The sequence below is a fragment of the Cynocephalus volans genome, chromosome 1 (genome assembly GCF_027409185.1).
Source record: "Cynocephalus volans isolate mCynVol1 chromosome 1, mCynVol1.pri, whole genome shotgun sequence".
Taxonomy (NCBI): domain Eukaryota; kingdom Metazoa; phylum Chordata; class Mammalia; order Dermoptera; family Cynocephalidae; genus Cynocephalus; species Cynocephalus volans.
Genome location: NC_084460.1, coordinates 120,956,101 through 120,982,437, shown reverse-complemented (window position 1 = coordinate 120,982,437; position 26,337 = coordinate 120,956,101). Strand labels below are relative to the sequence as shown.

Genomic DNA, 26,337 nt, shown 5'->3' with positions numbered 1-26,337 from the left:
CCTCTGGGGTCCCTTCCGTCTCAGAGCCTGGGAACCTAAGGGCACTTCATGACCCTGCAGGAGAAAAAGCTGAAGTGAGTTTTGACTTTGGGCCTGGATGAGACATTGTAGCTTGGCAGGGGTGGCACTGGAAGGGAACTGTTACTGGTAACAATGTGTAAGGAGTGACTTTGTGTGGAAACCACAGCTCAACCTTCCCTCATCTGTACAATCTATTTCCAGCCTCAGCACCTCAGAACAGGGGAGGGAAGCTAGAGGGGTGTTTTTCACCATTTCTAGCATGGAACTCCAAGCAGATGCTGGGAGGGTCCAAAGGCACCTGCTCAGTGCTCCCTGGACCACTCCGACTGCCCCGAGCACCTTGTGGAGCCCTGTCTGACAAGTCCTGGTCTGGAGCACTGGCCTGGCTCATGTCTGGTCCTTGAGGGAGTACATGGCCACTTCAGTCCCCACGGGGGCACCATTCAAGACCACTCAGAACAGAACACACACGTCGTAGAGAGTATCAGGCAAACACAAACATTTTTGGTTTCAATCTTTACTTTCAATCTCAAACAATCTCTTTCCTTTTCATTACAAAAATACTAAACAAATATGAACAGTTTGCCCTCATGGTTTCAGGGGAAAAATATATATGGACAGGAGGAAGACTGACATTTGCAAACTATGCACCTTCAAACAGGCATCTCAACAATCCCGTCACCAACACTCACGCATGAGGCACAGACATTAAGCAGGCAATTCTCAGTGATCAGAACTACGCCATAAATGCATGATCTTTTTATTTCATATAAAAATGATCGACACAAAGAAAGCCAGACTGTATGTTGATTTTACACACTCTGACCCTTCCCACTGGCCTTGCTGCCTGGCCAGGCTGGCGGCCCCACCTTCCTGGAAGGGAGAGGCAGCCCAGCATCTCAGCAGTCCACTGAGACAACAAGCTGGATGTGGCAGGAAAGCCGAGAGCACCCAGGTCTCCTTGCTTTTCCCGGGCTCGGAGGGGCCAGCCCAGTAGGCGCTGGGATCCTGGCCCAGGCTCACTGGAAGATCTTCTCTGTGCTGGCCTAGCTAGGGAGCGTGAGCAAGGCGAGAAGCTGGCCCAGGCATTTCAGTCTGATTTTTTTCCTTAGTCCCCCTCTGCCCCTCTAGGAGGAGAGATCAGTCCACTGTGCCATTGTAGGATTTGTTGAACTTGTTGAAGGTGAAGTCAACAGTGTGTGTGGAGATGGGCTTTCTGTACAGAGGGTTTGAAGCCTGCAGGACACAGAAGGGAAGAGGACACGTGTTAGGTCACTCACCCAAACCAAGACCCCCTCTAGGTCAGTCCTCAGGAAGGCACCAGGAAGAATGTGCAGATGGGAAGTGACAGCCTTGGGCTCAGGACTGATTCTGCCTCACTCCACGTCCCTTGAAAGTCCCTTGCCTTCTCTGAGCTTTCACGCTTCATGTCTGAAATGAGGGATTGGGTCTGATGGTCTCTGAGGTCCCTTCCAACTTCAACAGAAACTAACTCTGGGGATTGGAAGGGCACTTACTCCATGCTGATCCTTCAGGAGCTTGCAGTTTGCTTCGGGAGACAAGACTTACACATATGAGTACTGTAACAGACTAGAGACAATGGAGCTCCTTCCCTGTGGGTCAGACTCTTCCTGCCGAAGCTCGCACCTCTGCCCCGCCTCCTCCCACCTGCCCTCGACTCCCTCGACTCCCTCGACCTGGGCCCTGAGCAGGGCTTTGCAACAATTCCCACCAGGGCTGTGCAATTCCCACCATCCAGAACTGGGCACAGCCCTTCAGGTGTTAGTTCTTTGTTTTTAATGCCAAAGATACTAGTGGGCCTTTACCGCTAACACAGTTGAACTCAACCACGCCTCTGGGCTTGAAGTCTTTTCTACTTCTGATTTCCCACTGCCTTACCATTTCGTAGCGGGCCCTGGATCGCTCACTTTGGAACTTTGCAAACTCTCGCCGGTCATGGATGGTGACAAGCAGCTTCCAGATGGCCAAGAGCGCAATCCCAACCAGGAGAATGCTGCCGACCACAGCCAGGAGGATGGTCATGGCGTTGGGGGCGGTGCCACACTCTGGAGGGACCAGGAGGCACGTACAATGAGCAGAGGCAGCAGCACCCCCACTCCCTCCCACCCAACCTCAGGCCTGTCTGAGATAGAAGGTGCGCCCCTCCCCAAGGCCGTTGCCTCTGCTCTCTCTTCCATTCTTACGTTGCATCTGGGAGACTTGTGGGAGGGGGAAGGACAGGAAGGTTTCCGCAACATGCAGAAAGTGAAAGAGTCAAAGAGAAATGGTGGCTGTCCCAAGGTCATACAGCAGATTGATGGCAAAGCCTAGATGAGCCCTGGTGTGCGGCTGTACTTCCCTGAACGGGCAGCACCTGTGCCCAGCCTGGCCCAGGCTGCCCTAGTCTCCAGGTGGGATGCTGGCCCAGGCTTGGCTTTCACATAAATGGCTCCAGGAGCAGACTGGGCAGGCAGGAGGCAGCCTGAGCCACTTCCACCAGGACTGGGCTGGGGCCAGCCAGCATCTGTAAGCCCTTTGTGTGGAGCCTCTCGGTGCAAACGTGCTTATTTTCAAAGGAGCGCAAAGGCAGCTCTTGGAAACAAAGCCTCCTGCTCACAGGCACTTATCCTGGGACAGTCCCACACCTCCCTCTGCCTCTGGCCCAGGAAAGCAATGTTACGTGGTTTGGCCCAATTTGGAAAAGAGTATGCAATGCTGTGAACAGAGCAAATCTTTTTCTACTCCCTCACTCCAGAAGAATGAAAGGGCAGTGCTAGAAATCCCAATTACTCCAAGGCAAAGCCTGTTCGTCCCTGGGCCCAAAGCATGAGGCAGAACGGTGGTATTTGGATTAAATCTTGACCTCCTCAGTGGCCCAGGGAGCCAAGTACGGCAGCAGGCAGGAATGTTTAGCCCAGCACTCCATCTGTCCTTCCTGGGATCCACACAAGGAAGGGCAGCACCCTGGCAGGGCCTGGGGTGTGCTGGAAGCTCCCTGCCTGGATGAGGCCCGTCCCTGCAGGATACGGCAGTTCCTCGCTCCCCTCAGCTGCCCCAGTGAGGTGTGTTCTCACCCCTGTGCTCTGATTCCTCCAAGATGAGTCCCTCCCCCGGGGCAGGGCCCTATCCTCCTATAACCCTCACTGCCCAACTGTGCCCCCAGAGTTCTGCCCAGCAGTGGGTCCCCAGCTCACTACTGCCTTTCTTCTAAACTCTAAGAGGGGGTAGCGGTGGCCCCAGTCTTGACCCCCACAAGGAACTGTATCTCTCGGCTATCTGGTATTTACAAATCAGGACCCAAGGTCGGCCGTGGGCCAGAGCCTCAGGGTCCCCACCCACCTGGCTGCCTGAGCACCGTCAGGTTGGACTTGCCGCTGGGCAGCTCTGAGTAGGTGAACATCATGACGCAGTCCTTGGCAGTTTTGTAGAAGCAAAGCACAGCCTCCTGGTCATCTTTCACTAGAAGAAAGTCAAGCAGAAACGTCCTGAGCATCCGTCTGAGCAACCAAGAGGTGCTGATGGTCAGGCAGGGAGCTGAGCACCTTAGAGGAGGAAGGAGTGGGGGTGGGGGTGGGGTAGAGTGTCTTAAAGGGAGGCTAGGCCTTCACACATGACTTCAGTGTTCTCACGTCGAGAACGCAGGCCAGGGCTGAGTTTAGATTGCTTTGGTGACACGTGGAACACAGAAGATCTTCAAGCCTCTGAAGCATTTGCTGAGGTTATGTGAAATAAAAGAAGGCTTTAGTAGGTGAGGTAGGGGTGGGGGTGGGGCGTGGAATAGGCCATGGAAATTAAAAGGATGAAGAAAAGAGCCATTCCAATCCCCTGGAGGCCTGAGTGAGAGTCCACACTTGGGAACGAGCCCAGTGCATCTGGGCTGAGAGCAGCAGCTCCTTCCTGCCACGTAAATCAAAAAGGCACAGGGTGATGAGGACATTTGGATGAGACTGGTCCCCACAGGGGTGCCACAGCCTGAGATCAAGTGAGCCAGTGCTGGAGGTCAGGCCACTGCCCAGCCCTACCCCAGACACCACCTGGCCTCGCCCCTTCAGGTAAAGAGGCCCCTTCCTCAGCTGCCACAACTCTTCCCTGTCTCCACGTCCCGTCCAGGCATTATCTGCATTCCAAGGCGTAAGGAAAATGGACAAATAGTCACTTGCATCTGAGTTGAGCATGTCAGCTTTGCCAACGGCTCCCAGGATCTTTCCAATACTTAGCTCGCAACCTACATATGAGGGGCCTGTGACCCAGTCTGCAGAACGGGTTTGAAGGGTCTATGACCCAGTCTGTACAACAGGCTTGAAGGGTCTGTGAGCCCTAGCCGGACACAAGGCTTCCCCGGGAGAGGGACAGGAGATTGGCTCTTCAAAGGGAAAGGAGCCAGGGGAACGTGTGGAGGGTGTGAAGGACGGCCAAGCAGTCCTGAGTAACAGCTGAAGCTTAGTACCATGACGCGAACTGCTTTCCAGCTCCTCCAGCTCAACCTTGTTGGCTCAAAGGAGTTTTAACCTGGGAGAAGATAAATTAGTGTGGTTTTCAAACATGAAGGCCTGGACTTCTCTCAGGCCTTTAATCATAGCCTGGGCTGGGTGACTGTGTGTTTGCATATGAAAAATAATCTAGGAGATGGAAGGAAAGGGCAGATGATGAATTAGAACATAAACTCTCTGCCGATCCATCTCATTGGGCTGGATTGGGGAGCAGAGGTGCATGCACAAGGACCGAGTGACTCAGTCGGTGGGCCGCAGGAAGGAAACTTTTCTGACCATGTGTGCCTTGTTAGGGGGCAACTGGCCCAGGTCTGCAAGCAGTAAGCCAGGCCGTCAGCAGTGAGGCAGAAGCAGGGGCAGGAGGCTGGGACTGTGAGAAGCTGGACTACGGAGGACCCACGCCCCACTGCCTGCCCACGAGAAGCACACACCACACCTAGCAGATCTGGGTGCTCACAAGTGTGTGCGGGATGGACACAGGACTCAACACACTCAGAGCCATGCCCTGGCCAAGCGGTCAGTCACAACCAGGGAGCAAGGAGGTCTACAAAAGAGGTAAGTCTGAGTACGGTGGACAGGCGGCTGGGGGCCAGGAGTGTGCAGAAGCTACATGGAGGTCAAGTGCAGGGGGGGGCCTGCCCAAAAGAGGAGCCTTCAATGCAGGTTCCCTTTCAAGCTACATAGTCTTTGTTATGTTTACCATTTAAACTACTTTAAAGTATACAATCATTAGTTTTAGTAAACTCACAATGTTGGATAACCATTCCAGAACATTTCCATCACCCCCAAAAGAAATCTGTACCTGTTAGCACTCAATCCCAGTTTCCCCTCTCCCCAGCCCTTGGCCACCACTATTCTACCTTCTGTCTCGATGGCTTTACCTATTTTGGACATTTCATATACATAGAATCATATATGTTCTTTTATAATGTTTTCATGGCTCATCCACGTTGTAGCATGTGTCAGTACTTCATTCTTTTTAACGGCCAAATTAATATTTCATTGTATGGATCTACCACATTTTGTTTACCATTCATGAGTTGATGGACATTTGGGTTGTTCCAACCTTTGACTATTACGGATAGTGCTGCTATGAACACTTGTGTACAGGTCTGTTTGTTTGTTTTGCTGGCTGGCCAGTACAGGGATGGAACCCTGGACCTTGGTGTTATCAGCACCACTCTCTAACCGAGCTAACTGGCCAGTCCGTGTATAGGTTTTTGTGTGAACATATGGACCCAGTTTTCTTGGGTATATACTTTGGAGTGCAATTGCTGGGTTGTATGGTGATTCTATGTTGAACTTTTTGGGAACTGCCAGACTGTTTTCCCAAAGCACCATTTCATACCCCACCTGCAGAGTGGGAGGTTCCCCCACAGCATCCTTCTGGGGAGCAGCAGTCGTGCTGAGGGAGCCTGGGCTGTGCTTCCCAGCTCTGGGCTAAACCCACCTTCCTCCCTAGGAGGAGAAAACCTCTAGGTGTCTGCCAAGACCAGGCACACTTACCGATGGAGTCCACCCGTGTGATCACCTCGTCCTTGCACACGTGTTGGCAGGTCTGGTTGTCAGGTTTCCCTGAGTGAAGCAGCAAGCACTCGACGCAATCTCTTTGGAAAAGAGGAAATAACGGTGGTTGTCAGATGCTGTGTGACAGTTCCACACATGTCACTGAGCTCCCAACAATGCAGGTCCCTGGAGGCTTTCACTCCTTCCCTCTGCAGATGTCCGCCCTCAGGGAATGTTTCTGCTCTGCTCTCTTGTTATGCAGGGAAGCCCGCGGGCTTGCACATGTGAGTTTAGAGGCTTGTCTGGTCTATAGCCAACCTGCAAGCTGTAGACCTTTCAAATTCTGACACCAGGAGCCAAATCCATCTGCACTGTGGTACATAAGAGGCCTGGTTGAGGAGTTTTCTCCCAGCCAGAGGTTTCTGGGTGATAGATACTATATTCCTGCCCTGGGAGGGGTCCTCACACTCCCACGGCCAGTGCTTGATGCCCCCTCATTGCCCAGGATCCCACCCAGTCATCACCAGGGCTGGGCTCTCAACCCTCTTGCTTGCGAGACTCTCCAGGGGCTTTCAAGAGAAAATACCAATGCCTGGGCCCAAACATACCCCTGGAATCTGCCTCTCTGGGGCCGGGCTTCCTGGCGATTCTAACACACAGCGAGGGCTGAGAACCTGAGAAGTCTGGGCCCCAGCCCCCTTCTCCCTCCCAGACACAGCCTGCCTGCCAGGGTCCCGAAGGGCCCTGCTGTCCACTTACCTGTTGCTGGGTCTACACTAGACTTTGGTACAGGCTATAGGGTGATGGCTCCCACCCAGGGAACCCACATTTATACAGGGGCATTCTCTAGAAAATGGATGAGGAGCCAAAAAGAGACACTCTGAGTCCCTCTCCTCTCACCTCACGCTGAGATGTAAACCAGACGATGTATGAAAATGCTCAATTAAATGGCTATGATTATACTTGACACAGTCAAACCCATTCCAGACATTCTCCCTACATCATCAGTTCTGTCAGGAGAAGCCGCCTCCTGAGGACACAGCGCGGGGAGCTGAGCTTTGGCGAAGGGACTGTGGAAGGAAGGAAGGGACCCTGACTCGACTGAGGGCTAGAGCTGAGCGTACACAGGAAGGTGAGAAGTGAACTCCGGGGAGGACTGGGTTGGGGCAAAGCCACCCACTGACGGCTTGCTCTTGGGAACTCTGATGCACTGGTGCTCAGTGGTCTGCAAGGAGGGGACAGCCCCCAAGAGAGTCCTCTAGGAACTGGGTTAAGACTCGAGAGCCGGTGTGCTGGGAAGGTCCCCAAGTCCCTGCAGCCTTGCCCCGGCACCAGAGTACACAGAGTATGGGGGGGACCTCAGAGAGCCTCAGCTGCATGGGGGACAGTTGCCCTGCTCACCCTTCAGGTTGTGGGGACCAAAGAGGCTGTGTGTCTGCAAAGCTCTCTGGCAAAAACATAGAGGGATATATAGCCCCAAAGCGTTGCCTTGATGATCTGTTTAAGCCCTTGGAATTAAGAGTCCGGCTACTAAGACATTTCCAGTACAGGAGATGCAAGGTGGAATACTGGAGCTGGATGGGAGTTTGGAGATCATTTCATTAGGTCCCCCGTAGTTCAGAGAGGAGCGAAATGGGGCCCGAGGGCAGTCGAACAGAGCTGGGCCCTGCACCCAGGTGCCCTGCCTCTCAGACAAGCCCCTCCCCAAGTCCCCACACACTGAACACTAAGAAGGAACGGGCAAGTGACTACATGATAAAGAGAAAGTGAACAAGGCTTTCTTAAGAAAGAGGGTTCTAACATGCTTAAGAATTCAACCATCCCAGAATTGGCCACAAAACTCCACTCTCCTGGTACTGACTTCATGGAAACAGTCTGGGGTTAGAAACAAGTTGGTAACAATCTCACTTCCCCGGACAGAACCCAGAGGGCAAGCAGCTGAGGCTTGGCTGGGCGCCAGGAAGGGGTGGCTCTCGCTCTGGTCTCTCATTTTCGCTGAGCCGGGTGGCCCCTCCGCCAGCCTCCTGGACCAGCATATGGCAAAGAGGATGGCTGCTTCCAGTCCCAGCTGGGACGTACCCTGCCCTCCCTCTGCCCTGTTGTCATTAAACCACAGCTCCAGGCCACTTCCAGGAAACAAGCCCTAACTGTCCATGTGGACACATCAGTCTAAATTATGCTCCAAGTGCTGGTTGCAGTCCTGTATTAAAATAAGTCTGGCCTTTCAAAAAGAAGTCGCTGAGATGGTTTTGTGCAGAGGGCCTGTAAATTGAAATCAGCTGGGGCTGAGTGTGAACTCACCCACAGTGAAGGGTGTGTTTGACTAGTTCTAGAAAGAAGTGGAGATTGGTTGCCCTGAAACCCCAGGAAAAAAAGGACACAGGACATTCAAAACCTGGTAGCTCTCAATGAAAAAAGTAGAAAAACAGCCTGATATAAGTCACTGTCAAAATGACTTGTTTTTTTAAAAAAAAAAAAAGTTCCAACTAGACTATGAAAGAGACAGAGGGTCAGAGTGGCCCAGACACAGATAAGAAGGAACAGTGGGCCCTTTACGGCATCTCTTTGCTCTCCTGGCTCCTTCGGTATTGCATAATGGGTCTTCAAGGAAATAAATGCTTTAAACATTTCAAGCTAGGGTTATTTGCCCCTGGGGCCTTTTAACTGACCTAAAGCCAATCCTACATTGCCCTGCGGCTCCACAGGAGGGGAAGACTGAGGGCCTTATCTGCTTTGATTGTTTCCATGTGTGTTATCCTAGCTTGGCCCCCTCGCCCCATTAGCCTCGTGTGCCCCCAGGTCTGGGAGAATATATTTAAAAAGGGTGGGTGGTGGGTGTTGTGGGTGGAGGCGCCTCCCTCAGACACAAGACGTTGACAATGGCTGAGATTCCACGCTCAGGTGGCCACAGCTATTTGGGCTACAGATCCAGGATCCTAACCTCACCCCAGGTTGCTTCTATTTGGAATTCTGTTATTTCTCCACTCCTAGCAGGTCTAAAATGGATCTGTTTTTCTTCTCCCTTACTCTCCCCATCCCCTCCAATTAAACAAAATAAAACCTGGCCCTGTCTGTCTTGCTCTCATCTGCAGCCAGCTTTCAGTTACCCACGCCTGGATCCTTGGTGGCAAGTGTCCAGGCAGGAGTTCTGCTACCCAGAACGTTTCTGAGCATGGACTGACCAGCAGCCACTGCAGGCCCAGGGAGCATGAGCTCATTATCAGCCCAAGCCAAACATTTGGAAGGGAAGTCTGCCAAAAGAAAATCGCACCCTTGCGTTCCCCAGCCCAAGAGACACGACGCTTGTGTTACTACTTGTTTCTGATCGTCTGTGTCCTGCCCCCCTCCTGCCCGGCTCCTCGCCACGGATAACGACAACACAGCTGTTTCTCCAGCAAATTTCAAGAGCAGTGTCACTTTTGCTGTCCAGACGGCACCGTTCAGTAACTCCCTCTCGTTCGTGCTCGCTCAGGGAGGATGAGGGGCAGAGAGCAGCAGCGGGCAGAGGCTACGTGAGCCCCCGTGAGCCAGAGAGGGCCGGAGCTGCATCTAGACAATCCCTGCATTCAGCCGCAGCGTGGTACAAATGGAGCAGAAAATTCAAAAGCCCTTGCCATTGTTTCGGGCATGGCTTATCTAGGTCGGGGGACTTCCTATCCAATTTACCCTTTGATTATGTTTGGTTTAAAGCAGTATTTCCCATAAGGGTGTTCTGTGAAACACTGGGAGATGTCAATGGGGGCATCAAATTCATCTGAAAAAAGTTATATACTGTATTTTCTTTTGAAAATACACAACAATATACTAAGGCTCTAAGAAGGCATTATTTTTGGTACTAACATCAGGTTAATTTCATTTAACTCAGTGATCCCATAATTCCTAAACTTGTTTAGCAACAGAATAGTGGTCTTGTTTTTTTGTTGTTCTGTTTTGTTTTTCTTACAAAATCCCCATTGAAACAGTGTTTCAAAGCCTCTATTTTTAGTTACTGTTATTAAGAGTTTTGCTCCCCAGCAAGGCTGGGTGGGTGGGAGATGCAGGAGATGGGGGGTGAAGGTCGCCTGCCCTGAGGGCTGCCCTGGGAGAGCCGCTGTGGGGTGGGGGGTGGTCACCTCTTGGTGCTGCAGGCATCCGGGCAGGTGGGGCACTTCTCACATGTCTCCCCAAAGGCTCCTGGCTCTGTGCACTGGCACTGCCCACAGACGCAGTGCCCACGGTCGCTGCAGATCTGGCCGTCCCTGGCCCGGCATGTGCTGATGTCAGTCGAGCAGTTACAGTTGTCACCGATGTAACCTACGTGGCACTTGCATTCTCCACAGTGACACTCGCCATGGCCTAAAAGGACACACGTGGCACATCAGGGTCTTTCTGACTTTACTCATGAACACATAATCAGCCAGTGCCCACCATATGCCAGGCCCGGGGGATCCAGCAGAGCAGGTGACACTGACTCCACCCTTGGAGCCTGCCTGTGGAGACAGATGGAGAGGCCCAGTGCTGCCGTGGACGCGCCACAGACTCTGCAGCTGTGTGTCCTGGCAGGGCCTGCCTGGTGTTCCAGGTTGGTCCAGAACTTGGCCAAGTCGAGCCACAGGGCCAGGACTCAGGAGAGCTTCTTCCTGCCTCGGTTGTATGAATAATGGCCCCCAAATATGTTCACTTCCTGATCCCCAGAACCTGTGAAGGGTGACTTATATGGCAAAAGAGACACTGCAGATATGATTAAGGATTTTTTTTTTTTTTTTTTTTTTTTTTTTAAAGATGACCGGTAAGGAGATCTCAACCTTTGACTTGGTGGTGTCAGCACCACGCTCAGCCAGTGAGCAAACCGGCCATCCCTATATGGGATCCGAACCCGTGGCCTTGGTGTTATCAGCACCACACTCTCCTGAGTGACAGGCCGGCCCTGATTAAGGATAATGACATGGGGATTCTCCTGGGTTGTCCAGATGGGCCCTAAATGCAATCCCAAAGGTCATTGTGAGAGGTGAGAGAGGGAGACTTGACTATAGAAGAAGAAGGCAATAGGACAACAGATGCTCCGCTGCTGGCTTTGAAGACAGAGGAAGAGGCCACAGGCCTGGGAATGTGAGGAATGCAGCTCTGGAAGCTGGAAAGGCGAGGAGAGGAAGCAATTCTCCCCTGGAGCCTCTAGAGGGAGTGTGGCTCTGCCTGCACCTTGACCTCCACACTGTAAGAGGAGAAATCTGTGTTGCTTTAAGCCACTACATTTGTGGTAATTTGTTAACAGCTACAATAGAAAACGAGCACAGTTGTCCTCCCTCAGTCCTAGTGAGGTGGTGAATTCTTGCTCTGGCCTTGGGACCCGCAGCCCAGAAAGGGATGATTTAGGAGCAGATGCTGAGAGGAAAACAGGAGCACAGCTAACACGTAACGCTGCTTTCTATATGTGTGCGTCACGTGCTGCTTCAAGTGCTTCGCCTATATAAACGCGATTAACTCTTACAGGAGCCCGGTGAGGGAAGTATTATTATTGTCCTAATTATACGAGTGGGGAAACAGACACAGAAAGACAAGCAACCGTGGAAGATCATACAGCTGGTGGCAGCAGAGCCAGGACATGAGCCCACGGAGTCTGGCTCCAGGACTCACTTCCTCCTGCGAGGGTTCCCCGACCACAAGGATCTGCTGAGGAGCACCTGGCTCTCCCTTGCAGGAGGGGCCTTTCCACAGCCTGTAGTGGGAAGGGCCGGTCATTATGGGCAGGAGTGTCACTCGACCGTGTGTGTGTGCCAGATGGTGAAAAGCATGGACAGTGCCATCTAACAAGGGGCTGAGGGCCTGACAGTAGGTTCTTGATGTTCCACCCTATCAGAGGCAAACAGTGCTACACAAGACAATTTTTAAAAAATCTACTTTGTACTATTTTTGCAGCGTATTTTCCTTCTTAATGCCATTTTGCTAAGACTGATTCTAATAAAACCACAAGGGTGCATTGACTGAGCACCTACCCATAAACTGGTGAGAGACTGGAGAGGTAGGGGAGAGGGGAGTTCTATAAAGGTGGTGGTGGGGTGTCTTTACATTTTACTTCCACACCTGAGTCAGCCAGTTGTCCTGGTAGTTGGATTGCAGCACCTTCCCTGTGACCAGTGAGTGTGACCCACTGTTGGGAAAATGGAATAATTTAATCAGGTCCCCACACCTGCCCGTCTGGTTGGGGGTGGTGCAGTGCATTCTTTGTAAGCATATTGTGTGTGGGGGTGGAGTTAGTGCACATGCGCGGTGCCACGACTTGGCTGGCATCTGCCTCAGGCATCCGGCACACGTGGCCATATTCTCAAACCTATGGCTTCCAAGGACCTGTTTGCTGGTTACCTAGCTCATAGACCTGCGTGTGAGGGTTCTGGTGACCCAGCCTGGAACAGGCTTGAGGGGTCTCTGAGCTCCAGACCCAGCCCTAGCTTGACAATTGGCCCAGTCGGCAGGATTACGGGCAAGCAGAAGAGCGCTACACACACATATAGGTCAGGACCTAACTCTGGAGAACCTCTCCACCTGCCACTTCCTGCTCCTGCTTCCCCCAGCTCTGTCACGCCTAGACTGCAGGGGCAGGAGACCATCTGGAGCAGCCAGGCCTCCATCCGTGAGGGACAGGAGGGCCCTCCCTTTCCAAGGCGGTGCCGAGGCATGCAGCAAGCCCTGCGGGAGAGTGAGGAAAGCCAGACCCGGGCGCGGGAGGCTGTGGAGTGCAGTTCTAACTGCTCGGAAACTGGCATGGGACGTGTGAGCCACAGGAGGGAGCAGTGCCCCACTGCTCAAGGGTTACCCGGTGGAGGGGTGGGGGGAGGCCTGCCCTGCCTCCTTCTCTCCACCAGCCTGCAAACAGCACCAGTTTGGAGCCGTGGCAGCAGGAAACCCCCACAGGAAGTCTTCACCAATGAAATGGATCCAATCTGCACACCTCCCTCATGCTCTGGCCTCAGGGACTATGCTGGGCAAGAGTCTGGTTTAAATAAAAGGTCTCACTGTTGGGGGGTAACTCCCCCCTTCCCTAACACTTTATTAGGAACATTTCCAAACCTGCAGCAAAGTTGAAAGGATTGTGCAGTGAGCATCCACATACCTGCCACCCCGTTCTACCACTGGCCTGCTACGTGTCACTTATCACCATCCATCTATCCATCCACGCATGTCTTCAAAAAGTGCATTTCAGGGTGAGTTGCGGACACAAGTGCACTTCAGGGGTAGGTTTTTAATTTGGTTATGGCACTCTCCAATGGCTGGTACGTCACACCACCCCATAAAGCAAAAATACAAAAAGTAAAAGGCACGCTCAGTGTCGTATTTACAAGCAACAAAGACGGTGTTCAGGCCAGGCTGGAGGGACCGTTTTGCTTGAGATGGCGAGTGTTGTTTTCTTTCCTGCTCTGTTTTTGGCAGCAATACAAAATTATCCGAATATAACCTGACACAATATTCCGATGTGTCAAAGATTTGGAGAGGCAGTATATTACTTTGTTGAAGGTCTCAGGTTTGGGGTGAAGTGTGTGTATTAGAGCGGGAACTTGCTTCCCATGTGACTAGAATCTACGTGAAAGGACTGCTCACTGCAGAGTGACAGCAAACCAGGCAGAGGTGCCTGTTACTACTTCCCACCATGACGGCTGAGTGGCAAATAAACCCAGCTGCTTTGGGTACATCTGACACTTTGCAGGCCTAAGAGCTGCAAAACCCAACTCAAGGTCAATGCAGTTGATTCTGCCCCAAATCCAGGGTTCAAGGAGCAAGAAGTTAGGAGTCAAGGGTAGGAGAGAGAGTGGGAGCAGATGATTCACCAGAGGTCACTGTGGTTTTTTGGAGATAGACAGACCCCACCACCAAGGATGCAAGCAGTTCCTGAAAGCATCCTACAACCAGGACATGGTAAGAAAGCAACAGTGTGCAGAGATCCTGTGGCGTGGACACAGCAGAACAGCTGGGCCCAAGTTGGGGTTGGAGGAGTGAGCAAGGAGGAGCAGCCAAGTGGCTGTGGGACATCAGAAAACCCTTACCTCCATGGCCAGAAGCCTCCAATATTTGATGACTCCAAAGCAAAGTCTCACAAGCCAAACTAGGGAAGAAGCCCCAGGCTCCATATTTGGTGAAACTGCTGAAGCCATGAGAATTCTTATCTTTAGTGACTCACAATAGTCCCAGTGAGGTTTATATGAAGTAGTTCATTGCTTTTCAAAGACAGCTAAAAGCAGCTATGGCAAAGATGTGGCCTGTGCCACTGTGGCCTCTTCACCCTTGTGGCAGACACTGCTGTCTAATCACAGGATTCTTTTAAAGGGAGCCTGGGCTTGGCCTCAGAATCCTTAACACAGTACTCCACGTAGGCTCTACAACTGGTGGGAACTGACCCACAAGACAACTACGTGCCATCATGGTTTAAAGCTTCCAAGTCCCCTTTAGAAAGCACGACCCACAGAGAGTGTCAAAAACTACATGGGTCTGGCCACATTTCATTCCAATCCAAATGTCTCAGACCCTGCAGTTGGACCTCAGCCTGCCTTTCCCTCAACCTGCATGCTCAGAGATTTCCCACATCTTCTGGTCAGCCCTGGCCTCTCCTAACGCTCTAGGAGGAACACAAATTGTTAAAATGACAAGGGTCATTTGGCCCTGTCCCAAGGATCAATAACCTATCAATCACCAGTCATCGGGTCTGGGGACACCATCGTGATAACGCCCAGAGGACCTAAGCAAGGACTCTTCATCAAAACAAAGCTAATTTTGGGGCCGGCCCGTGGCTCACTCGGGAGAGTGCGGTGCTGATAACACCAAGGCCCCGGGTTCGGATCCCATATACGGATGGCCGGTTCGCTCACTGGCTGAGCGTGGTGCTGACAACACCAAGTCAAGGGTTAAGATCCCCTTACCGGTCATCTTTAAAAAAAAAAAAAAAAAAAAAAAAAAAAAAAAAAAAAACTAATTTAGAATGCTTTTTTGGCAAAGTGAGTTGAATTTAACGATGCCCATTTATATTGTGCAGACATAAAAATATTTTCATGACACATAGGGATATAGAAGGGCATGTGAAAGCACTGTGTAAGATGTGAACTGCTCCACGTGCAAGTTATTACTAGTACTACCTTTGTTAGAATGATTGATAGCTAAATGGACAGGAAGTTGTAAATGTGCCTATTTATACAGTGTCAGCTCTACAGAATTCAGCAGCTTTCCATCAGCAGAACAGTGTGCGGGCTGTGGGCCAAGACACAGCCCCCCACCTCCTCTTATAAAATCTAGTGCCAGCTATTCAGAAGGAGGGGCAGGCTGTGAAGAAGCTGCCAGAAAGGAGGGAGGGGAACTGTGGCCTGGAAGCCAAAGGAGCCGGGACAGGAAGCCCCAGCACCAACGCTCTCTAGAGGTCCTGAAGGGCAAATCCCACAGCGGCTGTGGGGTTCCCTGCAGACTAGTGAGGGGGAGCTGGTGGAGCCCTGAGGACACAGAGTCCAGCCTGTAGGGAGGGGAGGCAGCGCCACAGCGAGCGCAGGCAACTCCCGCGGGAATCTGGGACACGATGAGATGGGGAGGAAAGAGGACGGGCGTTTTGCAGACAGGATACATTTGGGCATTCTTCTGATTAAAGACAAAGATGCAAGAGAAAGTTTTTTTTGGTGGGGGGAGTGGAAGGATCAAGGGAACGGCCAACTCTGAAAAGGTCCCAGCAGAGACGTAGCGGCAGAAAGGCAGAGGACCAGCTGGGGGTGAGGGGTGCGCCACCGTGAGATGCTGACGTTGAGGTTCCAGCAGCGGAGGAGCTCGGGTAACAGGGTGAGCAGCAACGTGAGAAGCTGAGGGGTGGCTGGAACTAAGTCCAAACCCTGCCTCCACCATGCTGTGTCCCCTTGGGCAAGCCCCTACACCTCTCTGATGATCATTTCCTCTTCTGCAGTGAGGATAATGTCTCCCCTGCAGCAATGTGGTCAGAGACAGAACTGCTGCAAGTAAAGCCCCTATCGTAGGCTGTGGCACACGGAGCACCGGGAAAGGGGAGCTAGAACTTCTGTGAATGCCATGGAGCCGGGCACACAAGGAACTCGGAGACCAACATATGGGACAGCTCCTCCACAGGGGAACGCAAAGTGCCCAGGATGGCAGGACTTGGGCAGAGGGGAGGAGCGTGAAGCAGGTACCCAGGTCATGCAAGGGGAGCCAGGAGGTTAGTAAGTGACAAAAAAAGTTGAGGGATGGCATAACCTCAAAAGAGGGGAGGGAGTCAAGGGGGGTGAAGAGCTGAAGGCATCACTGAGTAGCGAGGAGCCCCCAGGCTCCCCTCTCCCCCACCCCATGCTCTCAGGGACCACCTTTTCAGGAATGGGTGATGGGGAACAGAGCCGGGATACAAGGAAACACTTGGAAAATGGGGCAGTGGAGTGTAGCAGTTAGCACCTGCATTCTGGAATCAGATCACCTGTTGGCCTCCCGAATCTGTTTTTTTACCAGCAGTAACTGGTGTTTAAACTGCGGTATCTTGGTTTCCTCATTTTTAAATGGGGCTAATAAAAATGCCTCCCTCATAGGGTTGTGTGTGAGTTAAGTCACTTAACCTGTATAAAGCACTTAGAACAGTGTTTGGCATACAGTAAGTGCTCAATAAATGCTAGCTATCTTCATCATTGCTGTTGCTATACGGGGGGTGAGGGAGGGGGAGCAGATCTTCCTGGAGGATGGGCAGGGGAAGCACTTTTTGTCAGCTTGGATCAAAGACTTCCAGACACCCAGGACAGAGTACCACGGCCACCTGCAGCACCCAGGGCCAGATGCAGCTGCTCGGCCAAGGCCAGCCCGAGAGCCTTGGTGGGAGGTTGACACTACGAAGGCCCCCTGAGGCATGCCGGAGGACAGCTGGGAATACAACTTTGAATCAGTGAAACAGGAATGTGACCCAAGGCAGCCATGGGGTGACCTCAGAGGACTAGCTGGAGGGCAAGGAGGCTGGAGGAGGGAAGGGGTCAGCCTGGCGCAGGGCAGAAATGAGAAACGGTCCTCTCCTGCATGTCCTCACCTGCTTAGGAGCAAGGGGTCACCACCAGGCAGACGTCGGGCCCTCAGGGTACAAATCATCTCTCCACAGCTGGTTCAAAAACAGTTTCCACTGAGCTCTGGAATGCACTGTGGCTTGCCCAGCTTCCCTCAGAGCTTCCGCCCCATCCAGGATCCATTCTGGCTCACAGAAGGCCAAGGAGGGAGGAAGGGCGCATCTCCTTCTCTCTTCCACGGCCCTGTCTTCCTCTCCCTCTCCGCCCCGACTCAGTTTCTGCTCCTCACAGCCCCCAGGGCCCCTCCCACTCCCTCAGTGCTCTGCCTGCCCCAGTCTTCCCTTGTCCCCTCTCAGCGGGCCACCATGTACACAGGAAGCAGGTAAAAGAAACAGAAGCGTGCGTGCCGGGAGGCTTTGCCCATTTGAGGTGATTTCCATATTACCCCAAGTCGGGTCTTGTGTGTGTTCTAGACATCTCTGGGTGAGACCCTGGGCCCGGCTTCTGGAACTCTCCAACAGTTGTCATAAGAACAGCAAAAAACCAACTCAGCAGCTTTATGTGCTTCGAGTCACTGGTGTTTGTGTGACTCAGAGGCCCTGTGATGCTGCTGGGCCAGGGGCCACTGGATGGGATCACACGGCTCTGTCCTCTGTGCCTGTGGAGTACACGGCAGAGGCGCCTCAGTGACACAGACATCCCTGGTGCTCACACGCTAGGCCAGCACATGGTCCTCTCTGTGGCACGAAAGCCAGCCACGGGCTGGGCTTTCTGTGGCCAGACATGTGCGTAAGCTTCTAAGCCTCCGTCTGGGGCTTTGAACAGGAAGGGGAAATCCCTCCTAAGAAGTGCTATTCCTGGCTCTTTGTTGACAAGCAGGATCGAGTTATGTAACGGACCCTCTCCATGTCCTCATGTGTCCCTGCTCGGCCAGGGCTACCCTGTGTTCTCAGGGTGTCTCTGAGTCTGGTCCCCACGGGAATGTGCCAACCCACCATTTTGCCTTTCCCCTCTATGCACTGGCCGTGGTTCCAGAAAAAGTAAAGAGCAGAGATTTCTGAAGTGCACAGGACATATTCCCAGCTCCTTCACAAGGAATCTCAGCTTGCTCCAGACACCTCCAGCAACAATAAATGAGAGAAATTGTTCTTGAAAAGTTTTGTTCTTGCTGTCAGTTTCCTGAGACTATAAACACAGCATTACTTCGCCAAGGGCGAGTTACTGATTAGAGAACTTACCAACCAAGGGCTGTTCCTCTCACAAAGAAAGCACAGTACTCCCTTGCTTAAAAGCAACCCTGCAACTCAGCTCTAGCAGAAAGTCTAGAGCTGCTAAGCCTCTGCTCAGCTCGGTTCTGTCCTCGCCACTCTGCTCTGCTGCTCCTTGGATGGCTCAGCTGGGGAAGCATCTCTGAACCAGTGCTACTGTGCAATCTCACCACCTACTTGCTGGCTCTGGGCAGCAGTCCAGTTCCCTCACCAATAAAAGAGGGATAGTGCCTTGTCTGTCTTATAGGGTAGGGGAAATTCTTTGTAAGTGTGCAGTGAGAAATGTATGGTTTACTTTAATGTTTCCACTGAGACATCAAGCCATTAAAATCTCTTAATAATAGTAAAATTTTATACATTCTTAAAATAGGCCAGGCATTGTTCTAAGCACTTTACACGGATTATCTCATTAGTCCTCCCAATAATCCTTTGGTGGGTACAGTTATTACCCTAATTTTCACAGATGTGGAAAATGAGGCACAGAAAGGCCAAGTAAGTTATCCAGTCACACAGCAGGAGAGTAGCTTGACTGGGATTTGAACTACATTTACTTGACTCTGGAGCCCAGACTCCTACTACATAGCACTGCCTCTCCAGTACAATCCAGTCGTGATTAAGTGATTGAAAAAATAAAATTAAAACAACATGTAGGATAAATGCTTAAGGCGATGCAGGGTATGATGTAATAAAAACTATGCAAAAGCCCCATCCACAAGCCTACACTATTTTATCAGTGGTCAGTAAATCATGCTGGGCCCCCATTATCTGTAAAATAAGAGCGACAGACTGGATGAGCCCTACAGTCCCTCCTCTGCTGATATAAAACTGCTGACATGCTACTGTTCAGAGCAGGGTGAGTTCTGCAAAGCCCGGGGAGCTAGAACAAGCCCCAGGTGAGGCTACAGGTTTTGTAATAGTAGAGAGAGGGCATTTGGGGTATAAAAATTAGCATGAGTTCCGAGGTAGATCTGTGAGGATGAATAGAGCAGGGAGCCTGGCAGGGAGGTATTTGAATGGGAAATGAGAGAGATACTGGAATAGGAAAGCTGGCACTAGACATGGGCTTGTTGTACGTATGGGCTCGTTGTATGTGTGGGTGGGGAAAAGGCGGGGTGGGTGGGCAGGTGGTGAGTAGGTGGGTGAGAGGGTGGATGGGTGGGTGGATGGATGGATGGATGGGTGGACGGAAGGGAGGGAGGGAGGATGGATTGTGGGGGAAAGGGGATCTGAGAGCTGCGTTGAGAAGCTTGAGTTTATCCTTAGGCCCTAATCAGCCTGACAATAAACTCCTATCATGTGACAGAGTTGAGCCTCCCTTGGGCCCTGCAGCAGTCTCTGCTGATTTCTCATTCTGTGGTCTGTCCCTTCCTCCACCTCAGTTTCTATGTGGCTTCCTCAATCATTCTTCTAAGGTGTAAACCATGCAATGCTACTCTTTTACTTAAAATCCTTCGATGGCTCCTCATCACCTGAAATACAGCTTCCACAGTTACACTTTGTGCACAACATACAAGGCCTCTCACGGCCCGACACCCCAGCCTACCTCTCGAGTCTCTTCACCTGCTCCCTGTTTCTCCAGGTACCCCAGGTTCTAGCCATTTCACACCACTCACAGCCTCTGACAGGCACTGCACGTGAGCAGATTTTTGTTTTGAAGCAATCACTTTGGCTGTAGTGTGGAGAGCAGACAGACTAGGTCATGGTGGTAGAGAGGGAGAAAAGATGGATTTCAAGGAAATATAGGAGGCCAACGGATACGGCTTGGCGGCACGTGGAACGCAGGAGTTGAGGAGAAGGTGAGATAAAGGATGATTCCAGGTTTGCACAGCTTGTGGCTTGCACGGCTGGATGAGTGGTAGGTAGGAAAATCAGGAGAGAACCATGCCTGGGAGGAAGAACACGAGTTCAGTTTGGGACATACCGAGATTGAGGTGCTTTGAAGATATCAAGTGGAGACGTCAAGAAAGCAAGTGGCTAAACACGGCTCAGAAGCAAGTCTGAGCAATTGAGCGACATGAAGAGTAGCTGAAGATCTGGGCACAGACGGGATCCCCTGAGAGAGTGCGGGGTGAGGACATGGCTAGGCCCAAGCCTTGAACAGCCCCAACACCGAGTGGGTGGCTTGAGAAGGATCCTACAAAGGCGACTACGAAGTTGTGACTGAGAGTGGGACGAGAGCCTTTCAGGGCACGGTCTACTCTGTCAGCCATGGCTGGCAAGTCCAGTAGGATGAGGGCTGAAAGCCGTGACATTTATCAAGACAAGGTCTTGGGGACCTGGGAAGACCCATTTTGGTGGAGTCACAGGGCCAAATCCAAATTGGACTGAGTAAAGGGCGGAGTGGGAGGTGACAGTGAGAGCAGACAGCTGTTGTGAGAAGCATGGCTGCGAACGCGGAGGAAAGAGGAGCTGGCAGCGGGCGTGCGGGGTTGGTGGGAAGCCTTTTCTTTTCTATTCTTTTATTTTCCTTTCCTTTCTTCTCTTCTCTTTTTTTAAATTTTTCTTTAAAAAAATGATTAAACAGCCCTAGGCATATTCAAAAGCTGACCAGAAGACATAGGTAAGAGGGAGAGTGTAGATAAGCCATCACTTGTCACACTGATAGGCTCGTTTCCTTGTCTGCCTCATCTCAACAGCTTACAACCCACACAAAATCAAAGTGTGTTTTGTTTTTGTGTGCCCAGTGACTAGCATGGCGTCAGGCACGCAGAAGATGCTCAGAACACGTGTCGGTTGTTGATGGCTGTGAACATCGTCAGGGGAGACCTCCAATGCTGGAAATTAGAAAAAGAACAGAAATCCACAGATGATACCTGTGGAACTTAAATGCGATTTTAGACATTTTGCACTCCCTACTGTTCTTGTACATTGTTCAGATTTCTCCAGCAAAAGGCTCTTCAGAGATGCAATGATGTGCCTTTAGTCTCAGGGCCAGCTGCTCCTCTGTCCTTGGCTCTGTCCCTAACAGAGTCAACTGATGGTGTTTCCCAACAGGCAGTGCCCTGACAAGCCCCTAGCCCTTTCCCTTCATCTGCTGGACCACATGTTGCATCAGGATCTGGCAGCAAAATATGACCATCACAAAAAAATAAGGGGATGTTGCTTTCAGCTGAGCTTCTTCAAATCTCAGCACCACTTTTTGAGATGACAGCACTGGCTAGAAAGCAAAGACACCATCGTCAATGGCAACAGAGCCCTTGCAAAGGAAGTCTTTCTCATTTCTCACAGTGCTGATGCCCAGCTTCCAAGTCCCTCTCATTACTAGTGCATTTCACATGAGGGCCCAGGGAAAAGACTTGGTTTCTGGCTCAACTCTATCAGTCACAGAGAGATTAAGGCAATGGAGGGAAGATGGAAAAATCCCGTGTTATTTAGTGAACTCCCCTTTTGAGTTTCAAAGAAGTATGAAAAACAGCTGGCTGAAATGAACCGTAGTCCTCTTCTAGAACCTGGAGAATGCTGACTCAGAAAAAAAAACAGAAGGCTGTAGCCAAGAGAAATAGAGGTACCTCAGGTCAACACCTCGGGTTTGGCTTAACCTGCCCGACCTGTCTGGCAGGCATTTCTGGGGAAACGTCAACCACATCTGGAAAGTGTGAATTTACCCTCTCCTTGGTCACTGCAACAGGATGAAAGGTTTACTATTTTCAAACTGGAAAACTGTCATGCTGTTGTGGTTGGTTAACAGTTGCTGTATTTCACCCCAAGTTGGCCACTGTTCAGAGACTAGTGTGGCTCTCTCAATGGACAGAGTTGGTTTGGAATGTCACATGTCTAGGCTGCCAGGAAGCTTGGCTGCCAGGAGCTCAGCCAAGACATGGGATGGCAGCTGCCCGGAAAAGAGCAGCCCCGTAGGGTTAGGGGAGGTAGATTTTTCTTGGGTCAAGGCTTTAGGTCAACATCAGTGGAGAGTGTGGCTTGCATGCCACTCTTCTCAGCCACAGCCTCCCCAACGTGGGTAGGACCAGGAACAGCACATCAGTCTCTGGTATAGGAATAACAGATGAGATCTGTTATCAAATGAGATCATTCATGTCAAGAGCATTTTACAAATTAGCATATGCTAACAGGTTCATTTAAGGAAAGTGGGCTCAGCATAATCAATAACAGCCAGACACCCACTGAATACTAAGAGGAACACTTTGTGACTTTCATCAAATAATAGTCATAAAATGATGGTACCTCAGCCAGCCCCTTGGTCTATGTGTGTCCTTCAGGCCTGGTCTGTTGTGTCTGACATATCCTTACGTAACCCAGAGGAACTCGCTTAGGAAAACAGAGACTAAATCTTTCCTAAAATTTTGACCAAGATAAAGAGCACTTATGAGGTAAGACTTGGAGAATGTGAGCTAAATGCTAGGGTGGTGACAGGGAGTACAGAGCTGGTAATTCAGAGACTTGGAAAGGGTTTCCAACTAATCAAAATAAGTCAACTCAGGTAGAAATGAGATATTTACTTGCAAAAGGCAGTGCAAGTTTCTCCTGGTATGAATTTATGAACAAGAATCACGGGAGCTTTAGTCCAGATTCTGGGCCTCAGTTTCAGCAAATGTAAATAGTTAAAACAGGTAATATACAGCTGACTCACTGTACAGGGTTGGCACTATTAGGAAAGGCATAATAGGATGCAAATAAGTCCTCCAGTTTAGTGCTTTCTTATGAACAGTGCCAAATACTAACAAGTTAATCTGTTTGTTTCCAAAGAAATGACCTCAGAATAGTAAAAAAAAAAAAAAATGGCATTACATTAGATCTTCCTTGCATTACTACAACATTTGCTTATTGCTAAAGGCCAATTTTGTGATGTCAAGTAACATATCAACCTGGGAAGCATATGTCTTTATCTTAGGGACAGTTGAGCTCCCCGATGGACTCTGGGGGGAGGTAGTTGTGGGATGGGTTGAGGGCAACAGTCAGAGCTTAGGAAGGTGCCCTGGAAAGAGGAAGGAAAACTTCCAGCAGGCCAGACTCACAGCAACTTCTAGACTGACAGCAATATTTGGATCTGGGTGGAGCTCTTAGGTCAGTGTTCTGAGAGGCATGGACTCTCACCCAAAGGAAAACAGGGCTCCATCCAATCCTGCCCCACCCTGCCAGAGGCACTCAGCAGCAGAGGCTGATTATCAACTATGTTAAGTATCCAAAATCAAGACCAAACTCGAAGTGCCAGTTCAACCCCAAAGAATGGAACAAAAGGAGCCTTAAGAATAACTATTTCAGCCACCAGAGGTCTCTCATAGTTTTGAATTTAAGAATGGAAAATTTTCTGTTATCCTATATTATCAAAAAGCTAATACCACTCAAACCTACATGACTAAGATCTTATCTGTGGCATTCTCAAGGTCTTCCTAAGATTTTCCTTTGCTTTTTATATTTATTTATTTCCTTCACAAGCCAAACCTCAAGACTTTGGAAGTTCCAGTCAAGATGGTGGAATAGACGGTCCCCAGCATCACTCTCTCCCACAAATCAACCAATTTCCGATTATAAAAGTGTAACATCAGCCAAGCTGGGGCCTTTGGAGCTCAGGTGAAGAGGAAGAGAGACCTATGGGAACTCATGAAGGTGGGAGAAACCACGATGAGAGTTTCTGCTCTCAGCGTTTCAGGCTGGAGCACATGGAGCAGGAGCCGGCAGAAGCCGCAGCTGTGCCTTTTAGATGGAGTTACTAGGAGGCGGAAAGGGAGAAGAGGACTTTGGTGGCCCCCAGGACACCAAGACCACTAATAGGGTTCCTGTGGACCCACGCAGGAGTGAGGAGCCAGAACAGCTGACAAAGGGGAGCCACTCAGAGGCTGGTAAGTCAGTGCAAGGGACCAGCGCAGGGTCCATCCCATGGGAAGTGTTTGGAGTATGGGCAGTGGGGGAGACAGGACCACTGGGAGAACACTGGGACACAGCAAGGACAGCCGACCTGCCCCCCAATCAGCACAGGACCACTCAGATGAGACTGGTCGGGAATGCAAAATTGCATGGGGTGCAGTTTGATGAAAAAACTCAGGCCCAGATCAGAGTTTCTACACAACCCAGGTGCACTGAGTATCTGGATTGCCAGAATTGCCTATAAGGTCAACCATTGAACCCTGAGCTGCACAAAAAGCCTTCCCTAGGGAAACAGCAGCAAAGCAGCAATTTAATTCAACCACAGCTCAAGTACTGGTTCCCACAGGAAGTTCCCCCATATCAGAAGTAAGCAAAGGACAAAAAATTAGTTCCGACCCAGGCACACCACCAATGCCTTGGGGCCCACCAGGGGACATGAGGCATGGAGCCAGGGACAGGACTCCCACCCAAAACCACTCACACCGCCAACACCTCAGGGACTTGCCCAGGAACCTGAGGATTGGAGCCAGAGACTGGACCCCATTCCCACATCCAGGCACACCACCAATGCAGGTCTAGCAGCCAGGGACCGGACCCCCTTCCCACAACCAGGCACACCGTGACAGCGCCTTAGGGCCCCACTTGGGGGCCTGAGGCATGGAGAAGGGGACCAGACCCCGCTCTCACAACCAGACACCCCATGCCAGCTCTTTGGGGCCCACCCAGGGACCCAGGGTAAGGAGCCGGGGATCAGACTCTCTCCACAACCAGGCATACCACCAGCACCAAGAAGCATGCCAAAAACATCACCTCCATGTGGGTGGCCCACCACAGCCACCACAATAACCATGGCTGCTGCGAAGGCAGCTTGATGCCACAACCACCATGCAGCCACTGGAGTGCATTGACACAAGGAGAGTCACCAGCAGAGATAAAGAAAGGAAGGAGGCTGTCTCTCTCCACAGAGCCCATTTCAGCGTGACAGAAGAAGCATCTGCTCTATAATAGTATTGGGGGACCTGATCAGACCTCTCAGCATTGGACAGATCATTTAGGCAGCAAATCAACAGAGTAACCATTGTTCTTTCAGAAGGAGAGAAGAAATCTAGGGTAATTAGAGGTGGGTGGGGGAAGGGAAAGGGGATGGGGAGGGATTGGACAAGGGGCATAAAGAATAATTATTATTTCTAACAATATATATGCTAGTAATATTGATTTGACCAACATATCTCAATGCTGAACGCCCAAAATACGTATGATTCAACAAAAATTTTTTAAAAAAATCGTGAAAGGGGAGAAAAATGTCTGAGAAAAATAGAATCTAAGATTGGGATTTATCTAAGTAATTCTTTTATATTTCATAAATTATATTCCTTAAGTGAAAGGTTTTCATATGTGGTTATTACTGGGAAGGTCATGATTTTAAGTCTCTTGTTCATTTTGTCCGGGTTAACATAAATTATTGTATATTTTTGTTGAGATACGGTTTACTCTTGTTAATAAAAGTCATCTAAAATGAAAGCAAACAAACAAAAAAACAAACCTCATGACCTTAAGGATCAGGCCTGACGTTCAAAGGCACACACGGAACCCGCATCACAGCGTCTCCTGTTTGCATACTTCCTCTTCTAAGTAGAGAGAGGAGGACAGTGAGGAGAGATCCAATGCTTAGACCATTCCCTTTTCAGAATCCCTAGTGAACTGTTGCTTAAGATGTTTCTGGAAGCAGGATCTGAGCGGTGAGCAAGGGCAGTGAGAAGCTCCATTCCCAGAGCTAGGCTGAGAGCACGGAGCATGGCAGGTTCTCAGAATGCTCCCCCACACCCTGTTTCTTTTCTTTCAGGATCTCAGGTCAGTCTGGATGGTGAAGGCAGAAGCTTAAGATGATTCATACTCCTATTCCTCAAACCCAGAAACTTTGTGAGAAGAAGTGGAAAATTCCAAAGGCAAAAAAATTTAGAAATTAATTCAAGACTACAAGCAACTTCATCTCTCTATCCCTGGCACCCGGCACAACACTTGGCGTAGGGGAAACGTTCAATGAACTCTTGTTGAATGAGACGGTTGCAGTGATCTGCCTAAAACAAAATGCCCCTCAGTGAGAGATCATTGTTTCCGTGTCCATGGCTGTACCGTCTAAGATCAGAAATGCTCTGGTTTTCCCAAAGAGCATTCTCCAGCCACAAGCTGCAAGAGGCCTCTGACTCCAGAGATGGGCAACCAGCTCACTTGGTTCAC

The 26,337-nt window shown here is 50.7% G+C and overlaps 1 protein-coding gene across 2 annotated transcripts in view; it reads right to left on the bottom strand.

Moving 5' to 3' along the window:
- Nucleotides 1-767: 767 nt before the first annotated feature.
- Nucleotides 768-26,337, bottom strand: part of ITGB5 (integrin subunit beta 5) — a 105,040-nt gene continuing 79,470 nt past the window's right edge. For both annotated transcript variants that reach the window (XM_063086906.1, XM_063086991.1), the window contains 5 exons: nucleotides 10,130-10,352; nucleotides 6,018-6,118; nucleotides 3,361-3,480; nucleotides 1,921-2,087; nucleotides 768-1,257 (listed from right to left, as the gene is read on the bottom strand). In XM_063086906.1, coding sequence (XP_062942976.1) covers nucleotides 1,162-1,257; nucleotides 1,921-2,087; nucleotides 3,361-3,480; nucleotides 6,018-6,118; nucleotides 10,130-10,352 — 707 coding nt within the window. In that variant the 3' untranslated portion in view covers nucleotides 768-1,161. The remainder of the gene's footprint in view (nucleotides 1,258-1,920; nucleotides 2,088-3,360; nucleotides 3,481-6,017; nucleotides 6,119-10,129; nucleotides 10,353-26,337) is intronic.